Source organism: Choloepus didactylus, chromosome 22 (assembly GCF_015220235.1).
Source record: "Choloepus didactylus isolate mChoDid1 chromosome 22, mChoDid1.pri, whole genome shotgun sequence".
NCBI classification, from domain to species: Eukaryota; Metazoa; Chordata; class Mammalia; order Pilosa; family Megalonychidae; genus Choloepus; species Choloepus didactylus.
Window position 1 is genome coordinate 12,662,103 of NC_051328.1, and position 27,073 is coordinate 12,689,175.

Genomic DNA, 27,073 nt, shown 5'->3' on the forward strand with positions numbered 1-27,073 from the left:
GTGGGGTGAAGAGAGCGGGGCCAAGTGAAGAGGGTGGGTGGGCGTGGGGTGAGCAGAGCAGAGACGCCGCCCCCAGCACGTGGCTCCCGACTTCCCCATCTCCCTACAGACAGCGGCAGGCGGCAGCCGGGTTGGCAGTGGCGGTGGCTTCTCAGGTCAGCCCCCTCCCGGGCCCTCTGGCCACCTCTGCCCCTCCCCCTCCCGTCCTTCTCTGCAGGTCCCCTGGCGGGCACTGGGCATGTCCCTGGGCAGGCGGGCATGGGTCTGGTGACATCCTGGGTGCTGCAAGCCGGGGACCAACCCTCATTCCCATCACCAGTTCTTGGGCCCCTGGTGGCACCTCCAAATCTGCAGGTATGTAGAGATCTGTGTTTTTGAAAGAAGAGGCAATTTAAATGAAGGAGTGGTTAAATTTTAGGTTCAGATCTTAGCTGTCCCGTGTGACCTGGTGCAAGGTGCTTGATCCTTCTTTTCTAGGCCTCCATTTCCTCCTCTGTAAAATGCAGCTGGCCTTGCGGCAGGTGCCTGGGGTGGGTGACAGGGGTGAGGGTCTGTCAGGTGCTTGGCACAGAGTCTGTGCCTGCAAATCAGAGGAGGTACAATTCCTCTCGGAACCACATGGGCTGCGGCCTGGGGACAGGCTGATGTGGGGAAGACCCCTGGCCTTACTTTCCTCACCTGTGAATCGGGGCTAATTTTGCACCTCTCAAGGCTTTCCTGCAGAGACCACAGCTTCACTCCTCACCCAGGCCAGCGTGTGGTCAGAGGCTGGGGCTCCAGGATGTGGTTGGCGGGGACAGACGGGGTCATGTGTGGACAGGGTCATGTTTGCACGGCAGGCCTCAGTGCTGCGGGGAGAGGATGGGCCATGGGGCTGCAGGGTCAGCTCCAGGGAGGAAAGCAGGGCTCCCAAGCCTGGTGCTCAGACATATTTCTGGCCACAGACACTGGGCCAGAGCCCTAGACCCAGGCAAGTGGATCATGGTAATGGTCGTTGGAGTCTCTCTCCCTGGGACATAGTTCTCCCTGGCTTTGTTTTACAAATGAGAAAACTGAGGCACAGACAGGTCAAGTTCCTTGCCCAAAGTCACACAGCCCAGGCACTGAATACCGGCCAGCTTATCAAATGCACAGCTTCCAAAGGCTCTGTCCTATATGCCATCCTGTTCTGTCCTCATCTCTCTATTGGCCTAAAATGGGTCTTACTGCTCCACACAGGAACTCAGCTACCCAGCTACTTTTGGGACACTGAAGCACAGAACGGGACCACTGGGAGTGGACTCTGGAGCCCTGGAATTGAGTCCCAGCTTGACCACTGGCCTTCTGTAGAACTCCGAGCAAACTCTCTTGTGTGGTATTCAGTTTCCCCAGGGTCAGTTGGAACCATCTTGGAGGTCAGGTAAGGGCGTTCTATTTACCACAGGGCTCCAGATCACAAATTGCAGGATGGACAATGGGATGGCTGAGGGTGGGGGACCGGAGGGTGGCCTCTCTGAAGGGATTGGAAGAGGGAGGCTGGAGGTCGCAAGCAGAAGTGAAGATGGTGGGTTTGGCTCTGGTAAAGGGGTGAAAACCACAGCTTCTATTTGGGGTGCTTGGAGACATCACTTCTCTTTTGGCCTCGGTTTCCCCAGCTGTGTGATAGGGGTAGACTCCTCTTCCCTTGGTGTCTCCTGGGGGCAACATGGCCAGAGGGCCTGGGGACGCAGCCTCAGGGTCCAGACACCGGATGGCAAATCCGCACCCCTGCCCAGGCCTCAGTTTCCTCATCTGTATAGTGACGAGACGGAGGAGGTGGCCCAGGTTCCTTCTGCACTCAAAGGTTCTCCACCTTCTGAAGCCTCAGTCTTCTCGTCTGAAACATTTCAAATTGTTTCATTCTTTGACTTCCTTTATCTCCTCAAACCTCTACTCTCTTCTCTGAGGTTCCGAGAGGGTAAGGGAATCTTCTAAGGTATCACTGCCAAATAAATAACCAAATAGGCAAATAATGAAAACCAAGTCCTCTGTGACTCCAAAATTGTTCTCTTTTAAAATAAGAATATATATATATATATAAATGGTGTTAGGACAATGAGTGAGCAGCTGTGGGAAAAATTGGCTCCATATCTCATGCCAGACTCCTGGATAAATGCAAAATTGGAGATTCCAGAGTGAAAAAATGAAACCATAAAAGTACTAGAAGAAACACAGGAGAATTTCTTTATAACTCTGGCATGGAGAAGGCCCTTCTAGCTACGACTCAAAATCCAGATGCCAAAAGAGAAAATATTGATAATATTTATTATATAAAAATTATAAAAATTAAAAACTTCTACATGGCAAAACACAAACAGAACCTCCCCCCCCCCACAAATTGCATGTGTAATGTTAAAAGGCAAAGGACAAACTAGAAAAAAAATTTTGCAACTCACTTAAAGAGCTAATTTCCCTATTTTATAGAGTTTCTAGAAATTGATAAAGAAAAGGCTAACCCAATATAAAAATGGGCAAATAATGAGCTTGCATGAGTGGGAAACAATTCTCACAAAGCCGCCCTCTTTGTAACAGCAAAATACTGGAAACGTCACATACAGCTGTTAGCAGGGACTGTTTAGATAAATTCTGGGTCATCCCTACCCTACAGTGCTAGACTGTGCCGCAGTAAGAGTGGAAAGAGGACGCTCTCTAGATAGTTACAGAAAGTGCTCTGGGATATATTTTCAAGTGAAGAAAGGATAGTGCAGAAAAGTAGAATATGCTGCTTTTTTAAAATTCATTTTATTGAGATATATTCACATACCATGCAGTCATACAAAACAAATCGTACTTTCTGTTGTTCACAGTACCACCACATGGTTGTACATTCATCACCAAAATCAATCCCTGACACCTTCATTACCACACACACAAAAATAACAAGAATAAAAATTAAAGTGAAAAAGAGCAATTAAAGTAAAAAAGAACACTGGGTGCCTTTTTGTTTGTTTGGTTGGTTTTTTCCTTCCCCTATTTTTCTACTCATCCAGCCATAAACTAGACAAAGGGGAGTGTGGTCCTTATGGCTTTCCCAATCACATTGTCACCCCTCATAAGCTACATTTTTATACAATTGTCTTCAAGATTCATGGGTTCTGGGTTGTAGTTTGATAGTTTCAGGTATTTACTGCTAGCTACTCCAATTCACTAGAACCTAAAAAGGTTGTCTATATTGTGCTTAAGAGTGCCCACCAGAGTGACCTCTCGGCTCCTTTCGGAATCTCTCTGCCACTGAAGCCTATTTCATTTCCTTTCACATCCCCCTTTTGGTCAAGAAGTTGTTCTCCATTGCATGATGCTGGGTCTAGGTTCCTTCCCGGGAGTCATATTCCGTGTTGCCAGGGAGATTCACTCCCCTGGGTGTCTGATCCCACGTAGTGGGGAGGGCAGTGATTTCACCTGCCAAGTTTGCTCAGCTAGAGAGAGGAGGCCACATCTGAGCAACAAAGAGGCATTCGGGAGGAGGCTCTTAGGCACAACCATAGGGAGGCCTAGCCTCTCCTTTGCAGCAACCGTCTTGCCAAGGGCAAGTCCTGTGATAGAGGGCTCAACCCATCAAACCACCAGTCCCCTATGTCTGTGAGCACATCAGCAACCATCAAGGTGGGGCAGCCCAAAACCCCTGCATTCTCCACCAGCTCCTCAACGGAGCTCTAGCATATGCTACTTTTTGTATAAAATGGGGGAAATAATATATATATTCATATTTGCTTATATCCATATGTAGAAACTCTGGAAGATACACAAAACACAAAACAATAGACTATCAACAGTGGTTGCCTAGGGGTGCTGACTGGGGACCTGGGAGCACTGATGGGGACCCAGGAGGGAGGAATACTTCGCATTTTATACTTTTTTGTGTCTGTTTACCATTTATATTTGAAATGTGTACATTTATAAGCTAACCATAGAATAAGTAAAAATTTAAAAATGTATAACTGTAGCATCTGGGGAAACTTTAGAGAATACAGACAAGCTAGATAAACAAATCGGCCCATGTCCCACCACCCAGAAGTGACCACTACTTACATGTCGATACGCATCTTCCAGAATTTGCTTGTATAAAAATATAATTATATTTACAAAAATGGGATTACATTGTTTTTGCAACATGTTTTTTTGTTTTGTTTTGCATACTGATAAATAGTCATTTGGAACATTAAAAAAATCCTAAACATCAAAAAATTAATTTTTCTCTCATAAAGCTAATACATGCTGGTTGTAGAAATCCGAGCAATTCAGAAAATATAACTGTGTAACCAGATAAACCCCCTTTATAAAAGCCAGTCCATTTCTGGTGTTTTGCACTCTGGCAGCATTAGCAAACTAGAACACCAAATGAACAAATTAAAAAGCTGGAAGAGATGCAAAATTTGGAGCTGTTAGTGAAAGAAGTATACACAAATATCAATATTATGGCTCAGGATATAAAGGACATGAAGAAGACCCTAGAAGAGCATAAAGAAGAATTTGCAAGGGTAAATAAAAAATATAGCAGATCTTATGAAAATAAAAGATTCTGTTGATCAAATTAAAAATATACTTGAGACACATGACACAAGATTTGAAGAAGCAGAGGAAGAAATCAGTGACCTCAAAGATAGAGTGATGGGAAGTAAAGAACAAAAGAACGAATGGAGAAAAAAATAAAAAAATTTGAAATGGATCTCAGGGAAATGATGGATAACATGAAGTGCACAAATACAAGAATCACTGGTGTTCCCGAAAGGAAAGAGAAGAGTAAAGGGCTAGGAAGAGTATTCAAAAAAATGTGTTGGGGAAAACTTTCAACCTTCCTATACAACATAAATATCCAAATTAAAGATGCCCAACAAACTTAACAAAGAATAAAGCCAAATAAACCTACTCTGAGACATATACTGATTAGATTATCAAATGCTGAAGAGAAGGAGAAACTTCTGAAAGCCACAAGAGAGAAGGGATTCACCGCATACAAGGGAAACAACATAAGACTAAAGCACAGACAACTCAGTGGGCACCATGGAGGTAAGGAGGCAGTGGCATGACATAGCTCACATTCTGAAAGAGAAAAATTGCCAGCCAAGAATTCTTTATCCAGCAAAGCTTTCCTTCAAATTGAGGGAGACAGGGGTGTAAATCTCCCTGGCAATGCAGGATATGACTCCGGGGATGAATCTGGACCTGGCATGGTGGGATTGAGAACATCTTCTTGACCAAAAGGGGGAGGCAAAATGAGACGAAATAATTTCAGTGGCTGAGAGATTTCAAATGGAGTCGAGAGGTCACTCTGGTGAACATTATTATGCACTATATAGATAACACCTCTTAGGTTTTAATGTATTGGAATAGCTAGAAGTAAATGCCTGAAACTACCAAACTCCAATCCAGTAGTCTGGACTCCTGAGGATGACTGTATAATAATGTAGCTTACAATGGGTGACAGTGTGATTGTGAAAAGCTTGTGGATCACACTTCCTTTATCTAGTGTATGGATGGATGTGTAGAAAAATGGGGACAAAAACTAAATGACAAATAGGGTGGGGTGGGGGGGATGGTTTGGGTGTTCTTTTTTTTACTTTCATTTTTTATTCTTATTCTGATTCTTTCTGGTGTAAGGAAAATGTTCAGAAATAGATTGTGGTGATGAATGCATAACTATATGATGGTACTGTGAACAGTCATAAAGTGTCCAAGGTAACACATCAGCAATCGAGTACCTTCACTGGAGGATGGCCAATGGTGTCCGGAAAACCTCTCTTAGTCTTGAAGGCACGTGGCTGGCATCTGCTCCAAAGTTCTGGTTTCAAAATGGCTTTCTCCCAGGACATTCCTCTCTAGGCTGCAGTTCCTCAAAAATGTCACTCTTAGTTGCACTTGGGATATTTGTTCTCTCTCAGCTTCTCCAGAGCAAGAGTCTGCTTTCAACAGCCATCTTCAAACTGTCTCTCATCTGTAGCTCCTGTGCTTCCTTCAAAGTGTCCCTCTTGGCTGTAGCTCCTCTTCAAAACATCACTCACAGCTGCACTGAGTTCCTTCTGTTTGTCACCTCATTTATATGGCTCCACTAATCAAGGCCCAACCTTAATGAGTAGGGTCATGCCTCCATGGAAATATCTCATCAGAGTAATCACCTACAGTTGGGTGAGGCACATTTCCATGCAAACAACCTAATCCAAACATTCCAACTTAATCCCCACTAATATGTCTGCCCCACAAGATTGCATCAAAGAATATGGCTTTTTTGGGAGGACATAATACATTCAAATCAGCACATTTGGTTTGTCCATATCCTCTATATCCTTCAAGTGCTTTGTAATTTTCTGCCTTTTAGGGCATTTGCTTGTCTTGATAGGATTATTTTGGGAAGTGCAGAATTAATTTAGTATTTACACATAATTTGGCTTGCTGGAGTGCAGTTTCCCAGTCCTACCAGCATGTGTCACTCTCAAGTAGGTCTCCCTGAACTTCTCCTGTGGGGTGGGCGGAGTCCAAACCAGGCAGGGAACCAATCAGTGCAGCAGATCTCCATGTGCTCTGGGGAATCCTTGGCCTGGGGCTGCAAGGTGGGCCTGAGCAGGCAGGCAGGGAGCCTGATCAAAGGCACTCTGCAGGTGGGACATGGGCCCTGCCTGCTGGTTCTCTGCCTGCCTTGCGCAGGGGAGTCTCTGGGGTGTGGGAGGGCTCCCAATTGTCTGTTTGGCGCCTCTCCCTTCCCCACTTCTCACCATTGCACACCCCCAGACTTCTGTCGGGGGACAACAATCGCAGCCTGCCCCATTCCCTCACGGGAGCTCCCCGCCATCTGGCTGTGGAGGATCACCCCCCAGCAAACTGTCAAGGTAGGTGGACGGGAGTGGAGACCTGCTGCTCGCTCCCTTGCCTGGTGGTGGTTTTGCTGCTGCCAACCTGGGGGAGGTTGGGGGGCGCAGTCTGAATGGAGAACACACTCACCACGTCCCTCCAACCATTTTTGTCGGGTGTCCCTTCCACATACTGTGGGGGACCCTCTATGGCTGCTTACACCCTGGAAACACGGTCCCTGGTGTCCTCCAGCCCCTTTCTAGTGACGCTGATGGAGGAGAAACCCGTGCACCTCACCTACTTGCCATCACCCCAGAAGTCCTCTTTCCTGTTGCCTCTTTTATCTCTTAACAATGCATCTTTTTTTTTCTTTCTCTCTTGTTCTTGATTTTATGTGTGTCTTATACTCTTTGAATATCAAACATTGTGTGTCAAAGAACAGTAGCAAGTGAGGTAAATGATATTTATGCCTAAAAATGGGCATACCTTTTCTTATTTCAGAGCTTTAGTGTAGGGAGTTGAGTGACTCTAGTCTACAGCTGGTTTGGGTTTAGGTTTTGTTGTTGCTATTTTACCTTCTGGGAACCACAGGCATCAAATTTCTCCAGTGGTGGATTGCCACTACTCTGCGCTTACTGTGAGGCCTGACGTGCAGTAGGGATTTTCTGTGTTCCTTCTCCACTCTCAGCTTTCAGCTGGCCCTGCATGCATGCAACAGAGGGAATTTCTTTTTGGGTTCTAGCCCCACCTGCAGAGAGTGACCACTGTTCCTCAATACTTGGTGCAAGTTTTGTGGTAGAAGCAGTGTGTTCTTTGTTCTCTTGCTCTAGCCTCAGTCTTAGGATGTGCCTGAGCCTCAGGGTTGGGACTTCCTTAGCTTCCCTGATTCTCTTCCAGTAGCTGACAACTTCTGCCTTCTACTCAGAGCAGATGCTAGAGCATAGGCAGATAACCTGTCCTTTACCACCTGGGAACAAGACTCTGCCTTGTATTGGTGTGAGCCTTGGGTGTGGATGAGGTCCCTGCTCTTCTGCCAGCAGCAGCTGTAGCAGCAGACGTCTGCTGTCTATCGGTGCACCATCTTAGATACAACCATGGGTTTCCTGCTCCTCCCCAGCAGCATGTGGCTTTTGAGTGTTGCTAGTGCAGGGTGAGCGGATGTGGATTTTCTACTCCTCCATCAGAGGCAGCAGATCTTTGCCTGTGTCACCTGCAGGCTGGGTGTCTCGTGTCAGAAGGTCCAAAGTGTAGGTGCCTGTCACTCAGCAGCAGCCGATCACCACCTTGTAGGCGTGCAGAGCGCTGAGCTCTGATGGGCTTCTGGTGCTCCACCCTCACGCCTTGGCAGCACCTGAACCATCACCAGGCTCTCCCGGGTCCCTGCCCCACCCCCCAGTCATTCTCTTGAGCACACAGTGGAGGACTACGGGAAGACGCTGTTGAGTGGGTACGTATTTCTTGTGTTTTGGGCTCCCAGTGATTCTAAACTCTCTGTAAACCATACCCAGACTTTAAGAATTTATTTCATTTGTTTACTTTTTATTTGCTTTTATGGTAACCACCCCTTCCTCTTGTACTCTGTCAAAGGTGAAAACATTCATGTGACTCATCTCTCACTGAAGAACTTACCACTGAAAATCAGTTCACTTGGTTAACTTGTGACCTCCACTCTCTAATGAGCTAAAAAATATGATTTTGGACATAATTTGACTTTTTCCACTTTTGTGATGGGAGCATCACAAAAGTGACTCTCTGCAACCTAAGTGGAAGTTGAACTCATTTTATTATGACTTTTATGCAATTAAAAACATAAATTTCCTGTTAAATGTTTCTATTATATCTAAATAAATTTTATTCCCTATTAAGCCAAATATAAGATTACATTTTCTTTCTCATGTGACTGTTTTCTTGAACTTAATTGCTTCTTTTTAAAATTTTTATTCTGTTACTATATATACAATTGAACATTTCCCATTTTAATCGTATTCAGATACATATTTTAGTGCTGTTGATTGAGTTCACAATGTTGTTCTACTATCACCAAAAAATATGGTATGCTTCATGAATTTATAGGTCATCCTTGCTCAGGGACCTGATTTTTCAGGATTTTCTGTATATGGGAAATAGGGAAGTTTGACTTCTTCCTCTCCAGTTGGATGCCTTTTGTTTCTTTCTCTTGCCTAGTTACTCTAGCTAGAGCTTCCAGTACAGTGTTGAATAATAGTGGTGACAGGGTGGGCATCCTGGTCTTGTTCCTGATCTTAGAAGGAAAGTTTTCAGTTTTTCACCACTGAATATAATGTTAGCAGTGAGTTTTTCATATATGCCCTTTATCATGCTGAAAAAATTTCCTTCCAATCCTACTTTTCTAAGTGTTTTTTTTTCAAGAATTTTTTTCAAGAATACCTACTTTTCTAAGTGTTTTTTCAAACTGTGCTGCTTTGCTAGAGCTGCCTTTGTGCAAAACACCAGAAATGGTTTGGCTTTTATAAAGTGGATTTATTAGGTTACAAATTTACAGTCCTAAGGCCATGAAAGTGTCCAAACTAAGGCATCAACACGAGGATATCATCACTGAAGAACGGCCAGTGGGGTCTGGAACACCTCTGCCAGCTTGGAAGGCATGTGGCTGGCATCTGCTGGTCCTTTGCTTCCGGGTTGTGTTTCAAAATGGCTTTCTCCAAAATGTCTCTGAGCATCTGTCTTAGTTCCTCTCTCTCAGCTCCTCTGCATCCTTACTTCTTTCTCCCAGGACTTTCTCTCTGTCAGAGGGTCCTCTCTTAGCTTCTCTAGGGCAAACTCTGTGCTTCATCTCTTAGCTTAGCATCTCCAAACATCCTTCTTTCTGCATCTCCAAGTGTCTCCAAGCATCAGCAAGCATCTGGGTCTGTGTCAGCTCCCAAGCATATCCCGGGGCATTTTTGTTCATCTCTGCTCTCTGTGTGAGCTCTCTTTAAAGGACCCCAGTGATCTGATCAAGACCTACCCTGATTGGGTGGGGCCACACCTCCATGGAAATAATTCAGTCAGAGGTTCCACCCTAATCAACAGACTAATCAGTCTGCCTGCACAAGATTGCATTAAAGAACATGGCTTTTGAGGGAACATAATATAGCCAAACCGGCACAGCTCCCCCCTTTATTTATTTATTTATTTATTTATTTATTTATTTATTTATTGTCTTTGTTTTCTTACTCATCTGTGCATACACCAGATAAATGGAATGTCAGTCACAGGTTTTTTTGTTTGCTAGTTTTTGCATCTATATTCATAAGGGATATTGGATTGTAGTTTTCTTTTCTTGTGGTATTTTTATCTGGCTTTGATACAAGGGTGATGATGGCCTCATAGAATGAGTTAGGGAGTATTGCTTCCTCTTCAATTTTTTTGGAAAACCTTGAGCAGGATTGATGTTAATTCTTCTTGGAATGTTTCATAAAACTCGCCTGTGAAGCTCTCTGGTCCTTGGCTTTTTTTTTTTGGAAGGTTCTTGATGACTGATTCAATCTCTTTACTAGTATTGGTTTGCTGAGATCCTCTATTTCTTCTTGAGTCAGTGTAGGTAGTTTATGTGTTTCTAGGAATTTGTCCATGTCATCTAGGTTATCCAAGTTGTTGGTATACAGCTGTTCATAGTATCTCTTTATAGTTCTTTTTATTTCTCTGGGGTCGGTAGTGATGTCCCTCTTTTCATTTCTTATTTTAATTATTTGTGTCTTCTCACTTTTTTTCTTTGTCAGTCTAGCTAAAAGTTTGTTGATTTTATTGATTTTTTCAAAGAACCAACTTTTGGTTTTGTTGATTCCCCCATTGTCCTTCTTTTCTCTATTTCATTTTACCTCTAATCTTTGTTATTTCCTTCCTTCTGCTCACTTTGGGTTTACTTTGTTCTTTTTTCTAGATCCTTTAGTTTAGAAGTCAAGTCTCTGATTTGTGATCTTTCTTCTTTTTAAATGTAAGCATTTAGAACCAGAAATTTCCCTCTCAGCACTGCCTTTGCTACACCCCATAAATTTTGGTATGTTGTGTTTTCATTTTCATTTGCCTCAAAATATTTCCTAATTTCCCTTGTGATTTCTCCTTGACCCATTAGTTGTTTAATTTCCACATATTTGTGAATTTTCCATTTGTCCCTCTGTTATTGATTTCTAATTTCATTCCATTGTGGTCAGAGAAGATGCATTATATGATTTCAGTCTTTTTTACTTTATTGAGACTTGTTTTGTGACCTAACATATGGTCTATACTGGAGAATGATCCAATTCACTAGAGAAGAATTTGTATTCTGCTGCTGTTGGGTGCAGTATTCTATATATATCTTTTAGATCTAGATGGTTTTGAGTGTCATTCAATTCTTCTACTTCCTTATTGATCTTCTGTCTAGATGCTCTATCCATTATTGAAAGCAGTATAGTGAAATCTCCTATTAATGTAGAGCCATCTGTTTCTCTCTTCACGTCTGTCAGTATTTGCTTCATATAATTTGGGGCTCTGCTGTTAGGTGCATATGTATTTATAATTGTTATGTCTTCCTGTTGAATTGACCCCTTTATCAGTATATAGTGACCCTCTTTATCCCTCATAACAGTTTTTGACTTATAGTCTTTTTTATCTGATATTAGTCCAGCTATCTCAGCTCTTTTTTGGTTACTACTTGCATGGTCTATTGTTTCTATCCTTTCACTTTCCACCTGCTTGTGTCTTTGAATTTAAAGTGAGTCTCTTGTATAAACAGCATATAGTTGGGTCATGCTTTTTTATCCATTCTGCCAATCTTTGCCTGTTGACTGTGAAGTTTAATCCATTTACATTTAAAGCCACTACTGACAATCCAGGACATTCTTTTGCCATTTTGCTATTTTGTGTTTGTAAGTTTTATATCTTTTCTGACCCTCTATTCTTCCATTAATGCTTATTTCAATATTTATTTTGTTTTTTTGTATTGTACCATTTTGAGTCTCTTCTTTTTTCTTTCTGAATATATTTTTCATGTATTTTCTCTCTGGTTACCATAGTGTTCTGGTTGCCAAAGCTTCCTTTATGCAAAATACCAGAAATGGATTGGCTTTTATAAGGTGGATTTATTAGGTTGCAAATTTACAGTTCTAAGGTCATAAAAGTGTCCAAACTAAGACATCAACATGAGGATACCTTCACTGAAGAAAGGTCAAAAGTCTGGAACACCTCTGTCAGCTGGGAAGGCACATGGCTGGAGTCTGTTGGTCCTCTGCTCCTGGGTTGTGTTTTAAAATGGCATTCTCCAAAATGTCTCTGGGCTTCTGTCTTAGCTCCTCTCTCATCTCCTGTGCTTCCTTGCTTCTTTCCCCCACAGCATTTCTCTCCACACCTCTGGGGCTCCTCTCTTAACTTCTCTGGGGCAAACTCTGGGCTTCATCTCTTAGCTTAGCATCTCCAAACGTCCTCCCTTTTGCATCTCCAAGCATCTCTTAGCTTCTCTGTTGGTTCCTGAGCTCTCTTAAGTACTCCAGTGAACTAATCAAGACCTACCCTGAATGGGCATTGTTCACACCTCCGTGGAAATGATCTAATCAAAAGGTCTCATCCACAGTTGGGTGGATCACATCTCCATGGAAACATTCAGTCAAAAGGGTTCCACCTAAGAAGATTGGATTAAAATATCATGGCTCTTCTGGGGTCCATACAGTTTCAAACCAGCACACGTGTTAAAATTTAACATCCTGCATCTATAACAACCATATTTGCTTCGATACCGACTTATCTTCGATAGCACACACATACGCTGTTCCTACACCCCTCTACCCCCCCCACCTTTTTGTACTTGTTACAGATTATATCTTTGTACATTCTATGTCCAAAATCGTCAATTTATCATACATTATGCATTTGCATTTTAACACCTGTAGAAGCAAGAAGTAGAGTTACATAAATAATACAATAGTACTGGCAGTCGTAATTACCCATATGGTTACCTTTACCTTTTAGTTCTTTATGCTGCTTTGATTCTCTGTCTAGTGTCCTTTCTTTTCAGTCTAAAAAACTCCCTTTAGCATTGCTTGTAGTGACCTAGTGGTGACAAACTCTTTCAGCTTTTATCTGGGAATGTTTTCATCTCTCCTCATTTTTGAAAGAAAGTCTCACCAGATATAAAATTCTTGATTGGCAGTTGTTCTCTTTCAATTATCACTGCATTCTTGCCTCCATGGTTTCTGATGAGAAATGGGCACTTAGCTATTGAGATTCCCTTGTACATAACTCATTGCTTTTCTCCTGCAGCTTTTATAACTCTTTCCTTTTCCTTGACATTGGACAATTTGGTTACTGTGTGTCTTGGCATGTTTCTCTCTGAGTTATCCTGTTTGGGGTTCATTGGGCTTCTTGAATGTGCATATCCATGTCTTTTGTTAAATTTGAGGAGTTTTCTACCATTATTTCCTTGAACATTCTTTCTGTCCCTTTCTCTCTTTCCTCTTCTTCTGGGACTCCCACAATGCATCTATTGGTATGCTTGATGGTGTCCCACAGGTTCTTAGGCTCTGTTCATTCTTTTAAATTCTTTTTCTTTCTACTCCTTAGCCTGAATCATCTCAGTTGTCTTGTCTTTGAGTCCACTGATTCTTTCTTCTGCCACCTCCAATCTGCTGTTGAAACCATTTAGGAAATTTTTCATTTCAGTGTTTGTGTTCTTCAATTGCTATACTTCTCTGGAGGTATTCCCATATTGTTCATTCGTTGTTTCCTTCAGATCCTTTAGTTCTTTCTCTGAATTTTCCTTTATCTCCTTGAGCATATTGAGGATCATTATTTTTCTGTTTCTGCTGGGCAAATCCAAAGTCAGGTCCTCTTTCTTGATGGTTTCTGGATTTTTATCTTGCTCCTTTGGATGGGCCATCATTTCCTGTTTCTTTGTTTGTCTTGTAATCTTGCTGACATAGTACATTTTAATATTTTAAAATGTTAACTCTGATGTTTAGTTCCTGGGCTGTCCCTTAAGTTTGTATCCAGCTTGTATTATGACGGAAATTTTCTTTAACTAATCAAAATAAAGAAACCAAAGGCAAAAAGCACTTTCACTGTCTTTGCAAATTGGTTCTGCTTTGGTTGGTGGTCTCCTTTGGAGCTTTTCCCTGTTATCGAGAACAGGTGGAGGCAAATGGGACGTTCCGGGTTCGGGTTCGTTCTGTCTTATCTGAGCCTGCCTGGAGCAGGAGCTGGGGAACCCACTTCTTTTTCTGGGCTTGTGCTTGCTGGAAGCCTTAGGAATTCCTTGTTTACAGTGTATGGGTGCTCAAGTGAACACCCCATCGACTCCCTTTGAAATAGACCTCCTTCCCCCTCCTGGATGCTCTCTTGAGTGACTTAACGCAGGTAGCCTTTGCCCCAGGCTCCTTCAACTTGTTTCTCACACTGTCCCCCTGTCTGCAGGCAGCTTCTCTGCCCTCAGGACAAACTCTGGGATGGTGAGGCAGAGCCACCTTCCCCGGCTAGGTCTCTCAGACTCCCCCCACCCACCCAGACTGACATTGGCGTACTTGCAACACCCACTATGCACTCAGGGGCCGCTCTGCTCCGTCTGGAACAGGGCCAGGGGCACACAATAGGAGTGCAAGCCAGCTCCACCCTTCATTGTTGGAGGTGGGGGCGGGGGGCAGCAAGGGCTCTAGGAGCTGGTTCTATGGCTTTAGAAGTTGCAGTTTTCTTAATTTAGCACACGCCGGGGTAATGCAGCCCTTTAGTTGTGATCCTTCTGCCACCTTCACCCTGGGGTGGGGGTGCAGCCATCTGAAGTAGCTGATCAAAGGCAGAGATCTGGAATCAGACCACACACCCCTGGAGTCTGGGGACTAGTTCTTTATGTCCAACCCTGGCACCAGCAAGCTGTGCCAGGAGCCAGAGCCCCAGTCCCCACTTCTGCTGGCCATGAGGCTGGGGGAGAGGGATGGCGGCACTGAAGAAGGTTATCACGGTTGACCTGCCTCTTCCTCCTGGGCCTCCTGGAGGCTGCACCGTGTGCCCTGGACTCCCGAATTACAACGGATTGATGCGACAGCCTCTGCCTGTGCAGTAGTTGTTTTGGTGAAGGAATTAATTCCTGGAGTTTCCTACTCTGCCACCTTCCCACAATCCTCCTTGGTAGTCATACATTTGCCATATTTAAGCAGAAATTTATTAGTTCATTTTAAAACCAAGGAAAGTGGGGCCAGAGAGGGATATATCCTTTCCCAGAGCGACACAGCGAGTTAACAATCAGACCCGGCTGGGTGGCCTGCTCTGGTTGCCCCTGGGTGAGGCCGGGACCCTGGGCCTGCCCCCCGAGAGCCCACGTCGGGGCAGGTGTCTCAGGCAGGGCCGCTCACAGCCACAATGCTCAGGGTTCGGGGGTCGCAGAGACCCAGCTTCAGGGAAGAATGACCCTTTGCTCTCTGAGCCTCAGTTGTCTTATTTCTGAAATGGAGTCATAGTGAGGGTCAAATAAATTTACTTTAAGACAATGGTGTGGACCTTTCCTTCCTGGGCAGGACCCAGCTCTGGGAGGAGACCCGGGCACAGGGCATGGATCGCTGGGAGGCACTTCTCCTCTGCCTCTGCCTCGTGACTTCTCAGAGTGGGGCAGCAGGTAAGGGGGCTCTGCTGAACTGGGGGTGGGGGGCAGTCCTAGCCCAGGCCTGTGGCTGTGATGTGGAAGGCGGAGGCCTCAGACCACAGGGGTTGGGAAGGGGCCACTTAGGTGTCCTGGGGAGCAGCAGCAGCTGTGAACAAGAACTCTCAGGCTGGGGACAGAGGGCCCCAAGGCCGTGGGGCAGGGGCTGCTCGGGTCGGAGACCAGGTGAGGCCTGACTCTTGCTCCCTGCAGAGGCTACCCAGGAACTGCGGAGCTGGATGGAGAAAATGGAGATGGTGCCCAAGGGCCGGATCTTGTCTCATCTCGCTCAGTGAGTTGGGTCCCTCCTGCCCGCTCAGTGGTCCAGGGTTGGTCCAGGGCAGACAGTTTAACTGTTCATTTATGCAACACACATTACTTGAACATCCACTGCATGTCTGGCACTTGGCTCTGGAGATACAGGATAGACATGTCTCTGCCCTCATAGTGCTTGTGTCTAGGGCACAGTCTCTTAACCACGGATGCTGTGAAACTGGGTGCAGGCTCCTGTGTCTCTGGGTATCTTTCTGGGAAGGGGTTCCAGGAGTCTGGCTGGGTTCTTCAGGGTCTGTGACCCACAGGCTGTGCAGCTCTGAGTGGGTGGCTGATGCTGATGATGGACCAGGGATAAGAGCTGCAAACTCTGTGGGGCACTTCACTTAGAGGCGAGGGATCAGGGAAGGCTTCCTGGAGGAGGTGACAACTGGAGTTAATCAGAAGAGGAGGGACCTGAGTGCCATGGTCCGGAGCTGGGAGTGACAGGCGTATGGGATGCCCTGCCAGGCTAGTTGGGGGCCCTCCTTGCCCTACCCACACTCCAGACTCTGCCCTCCATGGCCAGCCCCTCTCCCCAATCCACTCCCATTTCCTGCCCTCAGGTATATCCGCCAGCTTGAGTGGAGGCTGCTGAACACCAGCTTCACGGGCTGCAACCTGACTGTGCAGACAAGGAGCATCCAGTCTCTGGCCTTCAAGCTGGGCTGCGACTTCAGTGGTCTCTTCCTGAGCAGCTCCACTCTGGAGCCCATCCCAGGGGTCAGAGGCGGTGGGGGGTGGGGAGGGTGGGGTCAGGGGTGGCCAGCTGCCTCCGACCCCCAAAATCCTCCAGGGCTTTAAGCTCTGGGCTTTCCCCAGGCTCTGCCCTGACTGGCTGTGAGCTGCCTCCATGTCCCTCCTGTGAGTAACAGAAAGGCAGGGGGCTTTATGGCCCGGCAAGGGCAGGTCCCTGGCAGTGGCAGCAATGGCCAACACCAAGACCTGCTGGCTCCTTCAGGACCCAGGGGTCCTGGCCTGCACTGGGAGCTGGTGGGCAGAGATCACCAGACTCAGCCTGTCCTTGGGGGAGGCCCTGTTGGTGGGGTGAATAACCCAAATCCAAGACCTGAGTAGGGTGGAGGGAAAGTCTGGGATCTTGGGAAATTTGGGAGGAGGTGCATCCTGAAAGGAGAGGGTTTGCAAGAGGAAGTTTGAAGGAGGAAAAGGCAAGGCTGGGAAGTCACCATGGGGAGAGGGGACCACAAAGATGTTGGGGCCAGGTTGGGAGCTCTTGAACACTGGGATCAGCCTATCCATGGCCCTCTCCAGACCCCAGCCCGACATGCCATGCAGTTCCCAGCAGAGCTGACCCGGGGGACCTGCCAGACCAACCCCAGGGAGCTGCGTCTCATCTGTGTCTACTTCTCCACCTCCTTCTTTTTCCAGGTCAGAGTCCATGAGGGGCAAACGAGGGTGGGTGCTGGCTGCCAGAGCCTCCCGACCCCTTCCTGGGGACACTGCAGGCATCCATGCTGCCCCACCCCTCTGGATCGGGGACCAGCCCCAAGTGAGCCAGGGGGTGGAGAGCATTTGCTGTGCAGCCTGAACCAGCCATGGCTCCTCTCTGGACCTCAGTTTCCCCACCAGCCTTAGCAGAGTGGTAGGGAAGCACAGTTGTGATCTGCAAATAAGAACTAAGTCTACTATGTGCCTGTGCCTGGGTGTGGGGCGGGTGGGGGGGGAGGCAGACAAGAAGGTAACAAGGTCCCTGCTCTTGGAGAGTTCTCTGTCTCAACATTCAGACTTAATTTTAGCTCAAGGTGGGTTATAGCCACGGAGGTGCAAAGCAGTGGACGAGTGTTGGTGGAGTCTGGGTTGTTCCCAAAGGGCAGTCCAAGAGGCCTTCCGGAGTGGATGCCTTTTAACCTGGGCTTTGACAGAGGGTTAGGATGGTGGTGAGATGGAGGCTCAGGCCCAGGCAAAATGCATTAAACATTTGGGAGGTGGAGCAGGGCTGTCAGGAGAGGACGTTTCCAGGTGGAGGGGAACGGCATATGCAAAGGCCGGGAGGCGGCCTATTCTGAACCCCTGGAAGGGAGGCTGCTTGTTTGCACCCAGGGAGGAGGGGCTGGGGCACAGAGGTTCTCAGACCTCATCCAGGATCTCCCTGTCCCCCTCCAGTCAGCCCTCCTTTCCACTGCCCTTCCAGGATGATGCCAACTCCTCTCTGCTCAATAACTATGTCCTGGGGGCCCAGCTGGGCCACAGCCATGTGAACAACCTCAGGGAGCCGATCAACATCAGCTTCTGGCACAACCAGAGCCTGGTACTGTTGGGGGCGCCCCATTCTCACCCACCCCTGCCCCTCTGTGGGTCTCCTGTTGGACATTGGTTTGGCCAAACCCAAACCCGTGGAGCCCTCTTGGAAACAAACTTGAAATCACTAAAAGGTTTTGAAGACTGTTTTAGATCAATCACACTTTGAAAATTCCTGCCAAAGAAATAATCCCCACTCACAGCAGGAGAAGCTTTTACTCACTGCATTAGTCAGGTTCTTTCAGTTGCAAGTGACAGCAAACCAACTCAAGCCAGTTTGACTCCTGTAACTGAAACATCCGGGAGTGTTAGAGATTCAGTCATGGCTGAATCCAGGGACAGATAGGATCTCATCATGGCTCAGTCTTTCTCTGTCTCTCAGCGATGATTTCTTGCCTTGGCTTTCCACTCTGTGACAAGATGGCTGCTGAAGTGCCGGACTTCCGTCCCTCCTTCCCAGCAGGCTCTTCCCCACCAGTGCCAACCAGAGCCCCAGAATGGAGTCCTAAAAGTCCCTCCCTGAACCAGTCACTGTGTTCAGGGGATGCAATGTGTGGCTTGGCCAGGCCTGGGTCACAAGACCCAGGACCAGAGTGGAGCCAGATCCCCAAGACCTGTCATGGGGGAGAGGTGGCCCCCAAGGGAAGTCCAGGTGCTAATACTGGAGGAAGGGGGAGAGGGAGGGTTGCTGGGCAGTCATGAGCCCTGGATGCCTCTGCTTCACTGTGCCTGGCTCTCCTGAAAAGCCCAGAGCCTCTCCTCTCTGGCTTATCTTCCTTTTAGCCTCATCTCTCAGGACTGCTCTACGCACTCTATTTCACCATCGTCCTTCCACCCCTCTGGGCCTTTCCCCCTGTAGTTCCAGCCACCCGGAGAGCTCTGTTCCACTTCTGTTGCAATCCAGTGTATCCTCCAAGGTCTCAGTGCTCTGATCCCTCTTCCCTCCCCAGGGCTCCTCTGCCCCTTCCTCTGTGGATTTCCGCAGCACTGCCTGTGTCATCTCCCCCTTCCTTCGCCACGTGGCTTGACTTCAGGGTTGTTTGTGGATGTGTCTCTCTTTCCCACTGAGCAAGGGTCTGGACCATCATTGTTCCCCATGTGGCCTAGGAAGGGAAAGGAGCAGCTGGCTAGGAGCACCTGTTTGTGTATAAAGCCGGGGGCAGGCACTCAAGATTTCTCATCACCTTTAATTTTTCCATCATCTTTGTGATGAAGAAACTGAGGTTCGTAGTGGCTTGGTGACTTGCCCAGGTCACTCTGAGGGTCCATGTGATGCCAAAGCCCAACCAGTGCCTGGTCGTATATGGACAAGGATGCAATTGGGCTGATAGGGCCCCATGACTCCCAGACCCTGATCTGCAGCCCTTCCCCTGCACCCCTTTGACTGACCGCAGCCTTTCCCCTCAGGATGGCTACACAGTGACCTGTGTCTTCTGGAAGGAGGGAGCCAGCAAGCTCAGTTGGGGGGCCTGGAGCCCCGAGGGTTGCCGCACAGAGCAGCCCTCACCTGCCCAGGTGCTCTGCCGCTGCAGCCACCTGTCCTACTTTGCTGTTCTCATGGTATGCATGCATCCTGCTTGAGTGAGGGAGGTCAGAGTTGCAGGGGGCCCTGCATCCTGGGCAGAGGAGCAAGACAAAGCATGGTGCAAGAGACAGAAAATCCAATTTAAAGAAAAAAAGGAAATTTATGGGCTCATGTTCTTGAGAACACTGGGTCAGCCATCAGGAATGGCTGGATCCAGGGGCTCAACCAATATCTCCAAAACAGAACTCTATCTCTGTCCTCAGTTGTGCTTGCTCTGCATTGGCTTTACCCACAGGCAGGCTCTTCCCATGGGATGACAATATGGCTACCAGAAGTTCCAGGTTCATGTCCTCCTAGCTTTTAGGCCAGTGGAATGAGAGCTTCTCTTTCTCAACTCTGCCGGTCAGGATCTTGGGAATGAGTCTCATGAGCCTAAGTATATGTGTCACATGCCCATCCCTAAACCAATAACTGGGTAGGAGGAGGGAGAGTTCTCCTAGGCCAGGCCTTGTGCAAATGCCTGCATACAATGGGAGAAGTGGTGGTGGTGGGGCATGCTTGTGCCTCGAGAGTAGGGGAGGGGAGTTCCCCCAAAGGAAATAGAGGCTCTCAGAAAGGAAGGGGAGATGAGCTGGGGGCGGGAGAGGGGGTAGGGCAAAAGCCACGATGACTGTCATGGCCTTGTTCACGCTGGGACTGTGGCTGGGATTGAGGGGAAAGGGGCTCGGAGCTGAGGTCCCCCGAGGTCCCTCTGCCTGAGCCTGGGGAGGCATTTCTACGCCTCCCCTTCCTCCATACCCCTTCCCTCTTGCAGCAACTCTCCCAGGCCCCCATTCCTGCAGAGTTGCTGACACCGCTCACTTACATCTCCCTCGTGGGCTGCAGCATCTCCATCGTGGCCTCGCTGCTGACCATCTTGCTGCACTTCCATGCCAGGTACCCCCTGCCACGGCACCAGGCTGTGCACCCCACTGCTGCTCTTTCTTTCCCTCTTGGTCCCCCAGAGCAGGGTGGGACTCTGCAGAGGGCCGGGGACAGAGCAGGAGACCTGCCTTGCTGCATGGCCGCTATTGGATCCCCTGCCCCTTCTTGAGCTCAATTTCCCCATCATTGTGTACCTCCAGCCCAGGGGGGCCCTGCCTGGGCAGCGTCCCTGGGCCATGGAAGGCCGTGCTCCCACTTGCAGGAAGCAGAGCAACTCCATAACATGCATCCACGTGCACCTGCACACCTCCGTGCTGCTCCTGAACGTCGCCTTCCTGCTGAGCCCGTTGCCGGCCATGCCCTCTCTGCCCGGGCCGGAGTGCACAGTGCTGGCTGCCACCCTGCACTACGCGCTGCTCAGCTGCCTCACCTGGATGGCCATCGAAGGCTTTAACCTCTACCTTCTCCTCGGGCGTGTCTACAACATCTACATCCACAGATACGTGCTCAAACTCTGCATGCTGGGCTGGGGTAAGCGCAGCATCCTTCCCCTCCCTTCTGAGGCCTCCAGTAGGGCAGGACACCAACCCTTCCTGTCTTTCTCTTCTTCCTCCTCCTCCTCCTCCTCAAAGGGACCCACTACCATGGCCATCATCCCCATCAACACTCTACTACTTCTCACATTTCTATTCTCATCACCACCACCATCATTACCACTGTCATCACTGCCACCTCCAACGCCACCATCACCACCATCCTCACCTCCACCTACAATAGCACTAATGCTACCCCATTACCTCCACTTTCACCTCCAGCACCACCTTCACCACCACCATCACCTCCTCCCCCTCCAAATAACCGTCACCACCACCATCACTTCCATCCCCCTCCCTCCAACACCACCATCGTCTTCACCATCACTTCCACACCCCCCCAACTACCACCACCACCACCATCACTTCCATCTGTCCACCTCCAACACCACCATCACCACCATCTTCACCACCACCCCTCTCCACTTTCAACAGCACTAATGCTATCCCATCACCTCCACCACCTTCACCTCCAACACCACCTTCACCACCACCATCACCTCCTCCCCTCCCCCTCCAACACACCAGCACCACCATCACTCCCATGCCTTCCCCTCCACCACCATCATCATCATCATCACATCCCCCCTCTCCACCTTCAATACCACCATCACCACCACCTCCATCACTTTCACTACATCCCCACCACCACCACCTCCAACCCTACCACCATCCTCATCCTTGTTTTCTTCACTGTCTGTCACACCATCACTGGCACTTCCATTCACCATCCTGGCTCCTTTCTTTATTATCTCTATTCCTCACAGTCCCTGGCCCTCTCTCCCATTAGCTCCCAGTGTTACTGCCACCACCTTTCCACCCTAGAGCTGTCACTAACACCCTGGAGAACAGCCTCCTCCAAGATGGCCAGGCTATTTGCTCTGAAGCTGGACCACGCAGTAGGGGCTGAGGGGCTCAGAACAGTACCCCCCTCCCCCTTGCCCAGTGGAATCTGTTTTAGCAGCCCCAGGGACCCAGAGCCAGCTCCTCTCCGGGGTCTCCTGAGCCTCTGTCCCACCCCTCAGGGTTCCCAGCCCTCCTGGTGCTCACTGTCATCGCTGTCAAGAGCTCAGTGTATGGACCTCACGTGATCCCAGTCTCTGTTAGCCAGGAAAATGGCATGAGCTTCCAGAACGTGTCCATGTGAGTGCCCTCAGGCAGCAGCGAGCTCCCTGACTCTGGCAGAAGGGCTCTGAGCAGGGTGTCCTGAAGGTCAAGCACTGTCTGGGGCGAGGGGGTGAAGAGGGAGCCACAGCTTAGATGGGGGAGGTTTCCAGCTGGCTTCGCCACATCCCGTCTGAAGGCCTCCTGCGGGGCAGGCTCGTGTTCTGCTCCAGCTAACGCTGGGAAGCTGTGGAAGGGACTCCTGGAAGGCTGCCCCTGGGGCCAGGGCAGGTGCAACCAGGTCTCTGCCTCCTGGCACCCCCCACCCTACCTGCCCTCCAGCTCCCAGGCCCTGCTGGTCCAGCTCGGCCGGCACCCGCCTCCGCTCTCCTGCTTGCCCATGTCTTGCTTCGCTTGTTCATTCTTGGCCTTCTCCATGCCAGTGGCTGGCAGTTGGCATTGCCAGGCCCCCTCAAACCCTCCCGGTCAGAGGAGAGGGTGTTACAGGGCTGGAGGGGGCGAGACCCCAGGACCTCCCCAAGGACCAGGCTCAGCGTGGCGAGGGGGTGTGTGCAGGGAGAGGCAGCAGAGCAGCTCTAGGGGGTTCTGGTGGGGGCATGGGGGCGACGGACCCCTCCTGCTTTCCCACACAGCCTCTGCTGCCTCTCCTGGCATCCTAGGGCATTAAAATATTTTATGGCAAAAAATTCCCAGCAGCCAAACAGAGACAGAAAGGCATACAAAACCCCTGTGGGTCCACCACCAGCTGGTGGCCACCTCATCCTTGTTTTCCTTTCTTGGAAAGCTCAGGACTGCTGAGGGCCGACCCTGTGCCAGGCCCTTGGTGTGCTAACCTCTTTTAGCCTCACTGCAAGGGGCAGGTCCCCTCATCAGTCCTGTTTTACAGTTTGGGAAACTGAGGCACCGAACACTTAAGAACCCCGTGTAGGGTCACCCTGCTGGCTCATCACTGGGGACCCTTAAAACGTGTGTTTTATTATATGGCACATCACGTGGACATGAGGGTATGTGACACATCCACCAGACAGGAAGCACATTAGTGCACAGACGTCAGAGGAACTGAGCTAAGCACTAGCTTCTCCTCAAGCCTTTCTCACACCTCTCACTCCTCCCAGGTGACCATCTCCCTGGATTTTGTGAATTTTATTCTCCTGGGTTTTAAAAATAGCTTCCTACGTGGATATGTATTCCTAAACAAAAACAGCAATTAAAAACCCCTTGAAGGTAACTCAGGGTCCACTGAGAGGAGAGACACTGGTTGACAAATTGCAGTGGAGTCACCAGACTCGGAGCAGCAGTGATGTGAGCACACCGCAGCCACACGCCTCACCTGGGATGAATCCCCACATATAATGTGCTCACTGCGGTGGCAGGAGCTGTGGTGGGAGCCTGAGCAAGGGATGGAGACAGTTAGGGGCGTGGGCTCTGGGATCAGGCTGGTGGGCTTTGAGTCCCCCCTTGCCACCCACTGGCATGCTGGCAGCATATGTTCCTGAGCAAAGCACTCCATCTCTCCAAGCCTCAGTTTCCCCATCTGCAGGATGGGGGCGATAGCATTCCCGCCTCATGGGGTGGGTGCGGGGATTGAATGGGATCATCCACGGAAAGCATTCCACACAGTCTTGAAGGTGTCCTGGAGAGGATCCAGGACCAGGCCTCTCTGGCTCTTTCCTCAGCCTTTGGTGGAGTTTCCCCCCTTCTCTCCTTCCCCGGTCCACGTGGAAAGCACCCCCTCCACTGAGCCTCATGCTGGCAGCACCCCCACCCCTGGGACCAGCAGTTCTAGCAGCTAGAATCTCCGTCCACTGCTCAGGGAAGGGACACGTTGGCCCAGTCCAGGCAGCTAGGGGGCCCGTTGCACAAAGATGATGATAAGATGGCGAGAACCACATGGTGGGGTGGAAGCAGCAGTGGCCAGGAAAGAGGACCCTGGCCAGTGACGCCACGGGATACTGTACAAGCTGGCGTTAGGGCTGGCCTTGGAGTGATGGAGGAGTTAGATCTAGAAGAGAGGAGAGGAAGAGTTTTCAGGTGGGTAAAGCATGGAAAGGGACCAGCGGGGCTGGAAAGGAAGGCCTGGGGGAAATCAGAAAGGGGGCCATGGTGGTGGGTGGGCCTGTGGGGGGACCTGGCTGGAAGGGAAGGCTGTGTGTCGTCAGGCAAGGAACAGTGAGGCCTGAGTCGGGAGCCTGGACTGGGCTGGAGAGGCCCGAGTGCCCCGGGTTCCCCACCCAGCCCTGGGAGCCCACCCCCACTCCGGCCTCCACCCCTCCTCGCAGATGCTGGGTGCGGAGCCCGGCGGTGCGCTCCTTCCTGGTCGTGGGCTACTGCGGCCTCACGTCCCTCTTCAACCTGGTGGTGCTGGCCTGGACGCTGCAGGTCCTGCGCAGGCTGCGGGCACAGGAGCAGGCGCAGGGTGCCAGGGCCTGCCGGGACACCGTCACCGTGCTGGGCCTCACCGTGCTGCTGGGCACCACCTGGGCCTTGGCCTTCTTCTCCTTTGGCGTCTTCTTGCTGCCCCAGCTCTTCCTCTTCACCATCTTCAACTCGCTCTACGGTAGGGCCTGGGGGCACCCCGGAGGACCCCCAGGGGGCTCGGGTACAGCTGGTAGGATGTTCACTGCCAGAGTGTTCCAAGCCCAAGGAGTGGGCAAGGGATCTGAAATCCAGCCCATGGCTCTGCTGGCCAGGCAGGTATGGGGCCCGGTCTGCTCAGAGGAAGGGAACCTTCCGATTGTCACCAAGGCACCCTATGGGCTAGCGGTGGCCACGTGCTCCAGCTCCTATGCACTGCCCCTTCTCACCTCCAACCCTAAAGGATTCTGGGAATTACTCATGGGTCCCAGGGAGGCCCAGTTCCCCCCCAGCCAGGAGGTCCCTGGCCCTGGATGAGGCCCCATGCTGCGCCCGCCAACCAGCCTCCTGCTTGCAGGTTTCTTCCTCTTCCTGTGGTTCTGCTCCCAGAGGTGCCGTGCAAAGGCAGAGGCGAAGACGGCGGCAGAGAAGGAGGCCTTCAGTTCCTCCCACATGATGCAGTAGCCTGGAGCTCCCGTCCTGGAACCCCCCTGCCCCTCTGGTTGCCTGCAGCCCCAGGCCCCGGCTCCCAGCAGAGATGGTGGCATACTGACTGCTGGGTGCCAGGGGCCGCTGTGCCCTCCAGAGAGGTGAGCCCACCTCTGTGGCCTCCCCAGGCACAGAGAGGGCTGAGCGTTGCTCTCCCCTCTGGAACATTCTGTTCAGGCCCAAGTCTACCTGCTGGCAGAGAACTTGGCCTTGGTGCCCTGGGCCCAGCCGGCCTGGGAGTCCGAAGGCCAGAGTCAAGGCTCGGCTGCGAGTCTCAGTGTATGATGTTGGATCCCTCCTTCCTCACCAGCCCTCAGTTTCCACATCTGTGGCCTGGGGGCAAGTGACTGCAGTTCCCCCTACCCTGCGGGCTTCAGGAAGAGAGTTGGAGTGACCTTCACCTGCCTGCCGGGGGCAGGGTCTTGGCCAGCCTGCCCTGGGAGCACCTGCAGGGCCTCCTTCCTCCTGGGAAGGGCCGGACTGGAGCCTGGCCTCGGGCCCCCAGCCCAGCACTTGGAGACCCCCCAGTGTCTGAGAACACTCCAGCCTTTGTCTGAGACCTCTTTTCCTGTAACCCCCAAATTATGATGACTCCAAATCCCCACTTTCTAAGGACCAGGGAGTACAGACCTTACCAGGGGTCCCCCACCAGTGCCCCTGAGACCCCCATAAATCATTTAGACCAGGTGTCGGGGTCATAGGGCTTCTTCAGAGCATGCGGGGGGCGCCTCTTTCCTTCAGTTGAGCCAGCTGGGCCCCAGCGACCCGGCTATTAGACGATTGGGCAGGAATGAATGAAATTTCCCTGGTGTGAGTTCTAAATCCCCAACTCAGGCCGCAGTTGCAGAGAATCACCTGTCGGCCACATGGGATCCCGGCTCACGTGAGGCCAGCGCCGCTCCCAGGCCGCACACTAGGGGGCAGTGTTGGCCTGTGCGCAGAGGCCGTGGGGCTGGGAACACGACGGGACCCGCGGTCACCTGGCTGTGGCCTGGAAGCACAGGTTGGAGAGGCCCGGGCTTCCAGGACTTCACCTGATAAACGGCCGGCAGGCAGAAATGCGGCACCAGTCACACGGCCATTTCTCTCTTTCCCGATGCAGCTGCCCCTCTGGCGCTCTGGGTCTTGTGTCCCTGGAAAGCGTGACACCGGGACAGCTGCCCCAGCCCACCAGACAGGTTTTATTGACCTTGAACATCACAGGGAATTGGAGCCAGACCCCTTTTCTCGCAGGGAGGTTCTCTGCCCATATGCACATTTCTGGATGCAAATAGCTCTTTACGCAGTGGTGCCTGGAGCCAGACTGCCTGGGCTCCAGTGCCAGCTCTGTCACTTGCTAGCTGTGTGACAGTGGGCAAGTCACTTGACCTCTCTGGGCCTTAGTTTCCCCATCTGTAAAATGGAGGTAAAAATAGTACCTGTTTGGAAGATTGAATAAGATAAACCCACGTAAAGAGACTCCGCACAGAGCAAGTGCCCAATAAATGGCTGTTACGGTTGGCATTTGGATCCGTGCTCTTATTACTAATGGGGTCACCCGAGTCTCAGAGGCCAACCTGTGTGAGCTGCAGGCCCAGGTCTGCTCAGCGTCACAGGCCCAGGTGCTCCTTCGGCACAGCCGCTATCCACTGCTTTCTTGCCTCCCCACCCGCCACCACCTCCCTTCCCAGCATGGCTTCAGCCTTGCTGGCCTTTGGCAGTTCTCAGACTAATTTCCACATGTTCTGATCTATTTAAATTCCCAGGAGCTCATTTGTCGGGTCATTCATGAAATATCCCCCAACCCCTTGCTGAGAAGTCCTCTTTCCCGTACTAGCTCCAGGCAGAACAGCTGCTCGCCTGTCTCAGGGT

General features: G+C 50.1%; 1 protein-coding gene across 7 annotated transcripts; it reads left to right on the top strand.

Moving 5' to 3' along the window:
- On the top strand, positions 1 to 27,073 carry ADGRG5 (adhesion G protein-coupled receptor G5). Of its 7 annotated transcripts, XM_037816262.1 has the most exons (13): positions 2 to 155; positions 1,219 to 1,399; positions 15,300 to 15,397; positions 15,635 to 15,713; positions 16,300 to 16,456; positions 17,006 to 17,122; positions 17,886 to 18,002; positions 19,400 to 19,552; positions 20,332 to 20,453; positions 20,704 to 20,972; positions 22,060 to 22,177; positions 24,439 to 24,716; positions 25,092 to 27,073. In XM_037816262.1, exons 3-13 carry the CDS (start codon positions 15,334 to 15,336, stop codon positions 25,196 to 25,198), a joined length of 1,581 nt encoding a protein of 526 aa, XP_037672190.1. In that variant the 5' UTR covers positions 2 to 155; positions 1,219 to 1,399; positions 15,300 to 15,333; the 3' UTR covers positions 25,199 to 27,073. The 7 variants fall into 7 exon arrangements, with proteins under 7 accessions (XP_037672186.1, XP_037672189.1, XP_037672191.1 ...); XM_037816258.1 differs by lacking the exon at positions 25,092 to 27,073 and having other exon boundaries at positions 1 to 155; positions 24,439 to 25,076; XM_037816264.1 differs by lacking the exon at positions 22,060 to 22,177.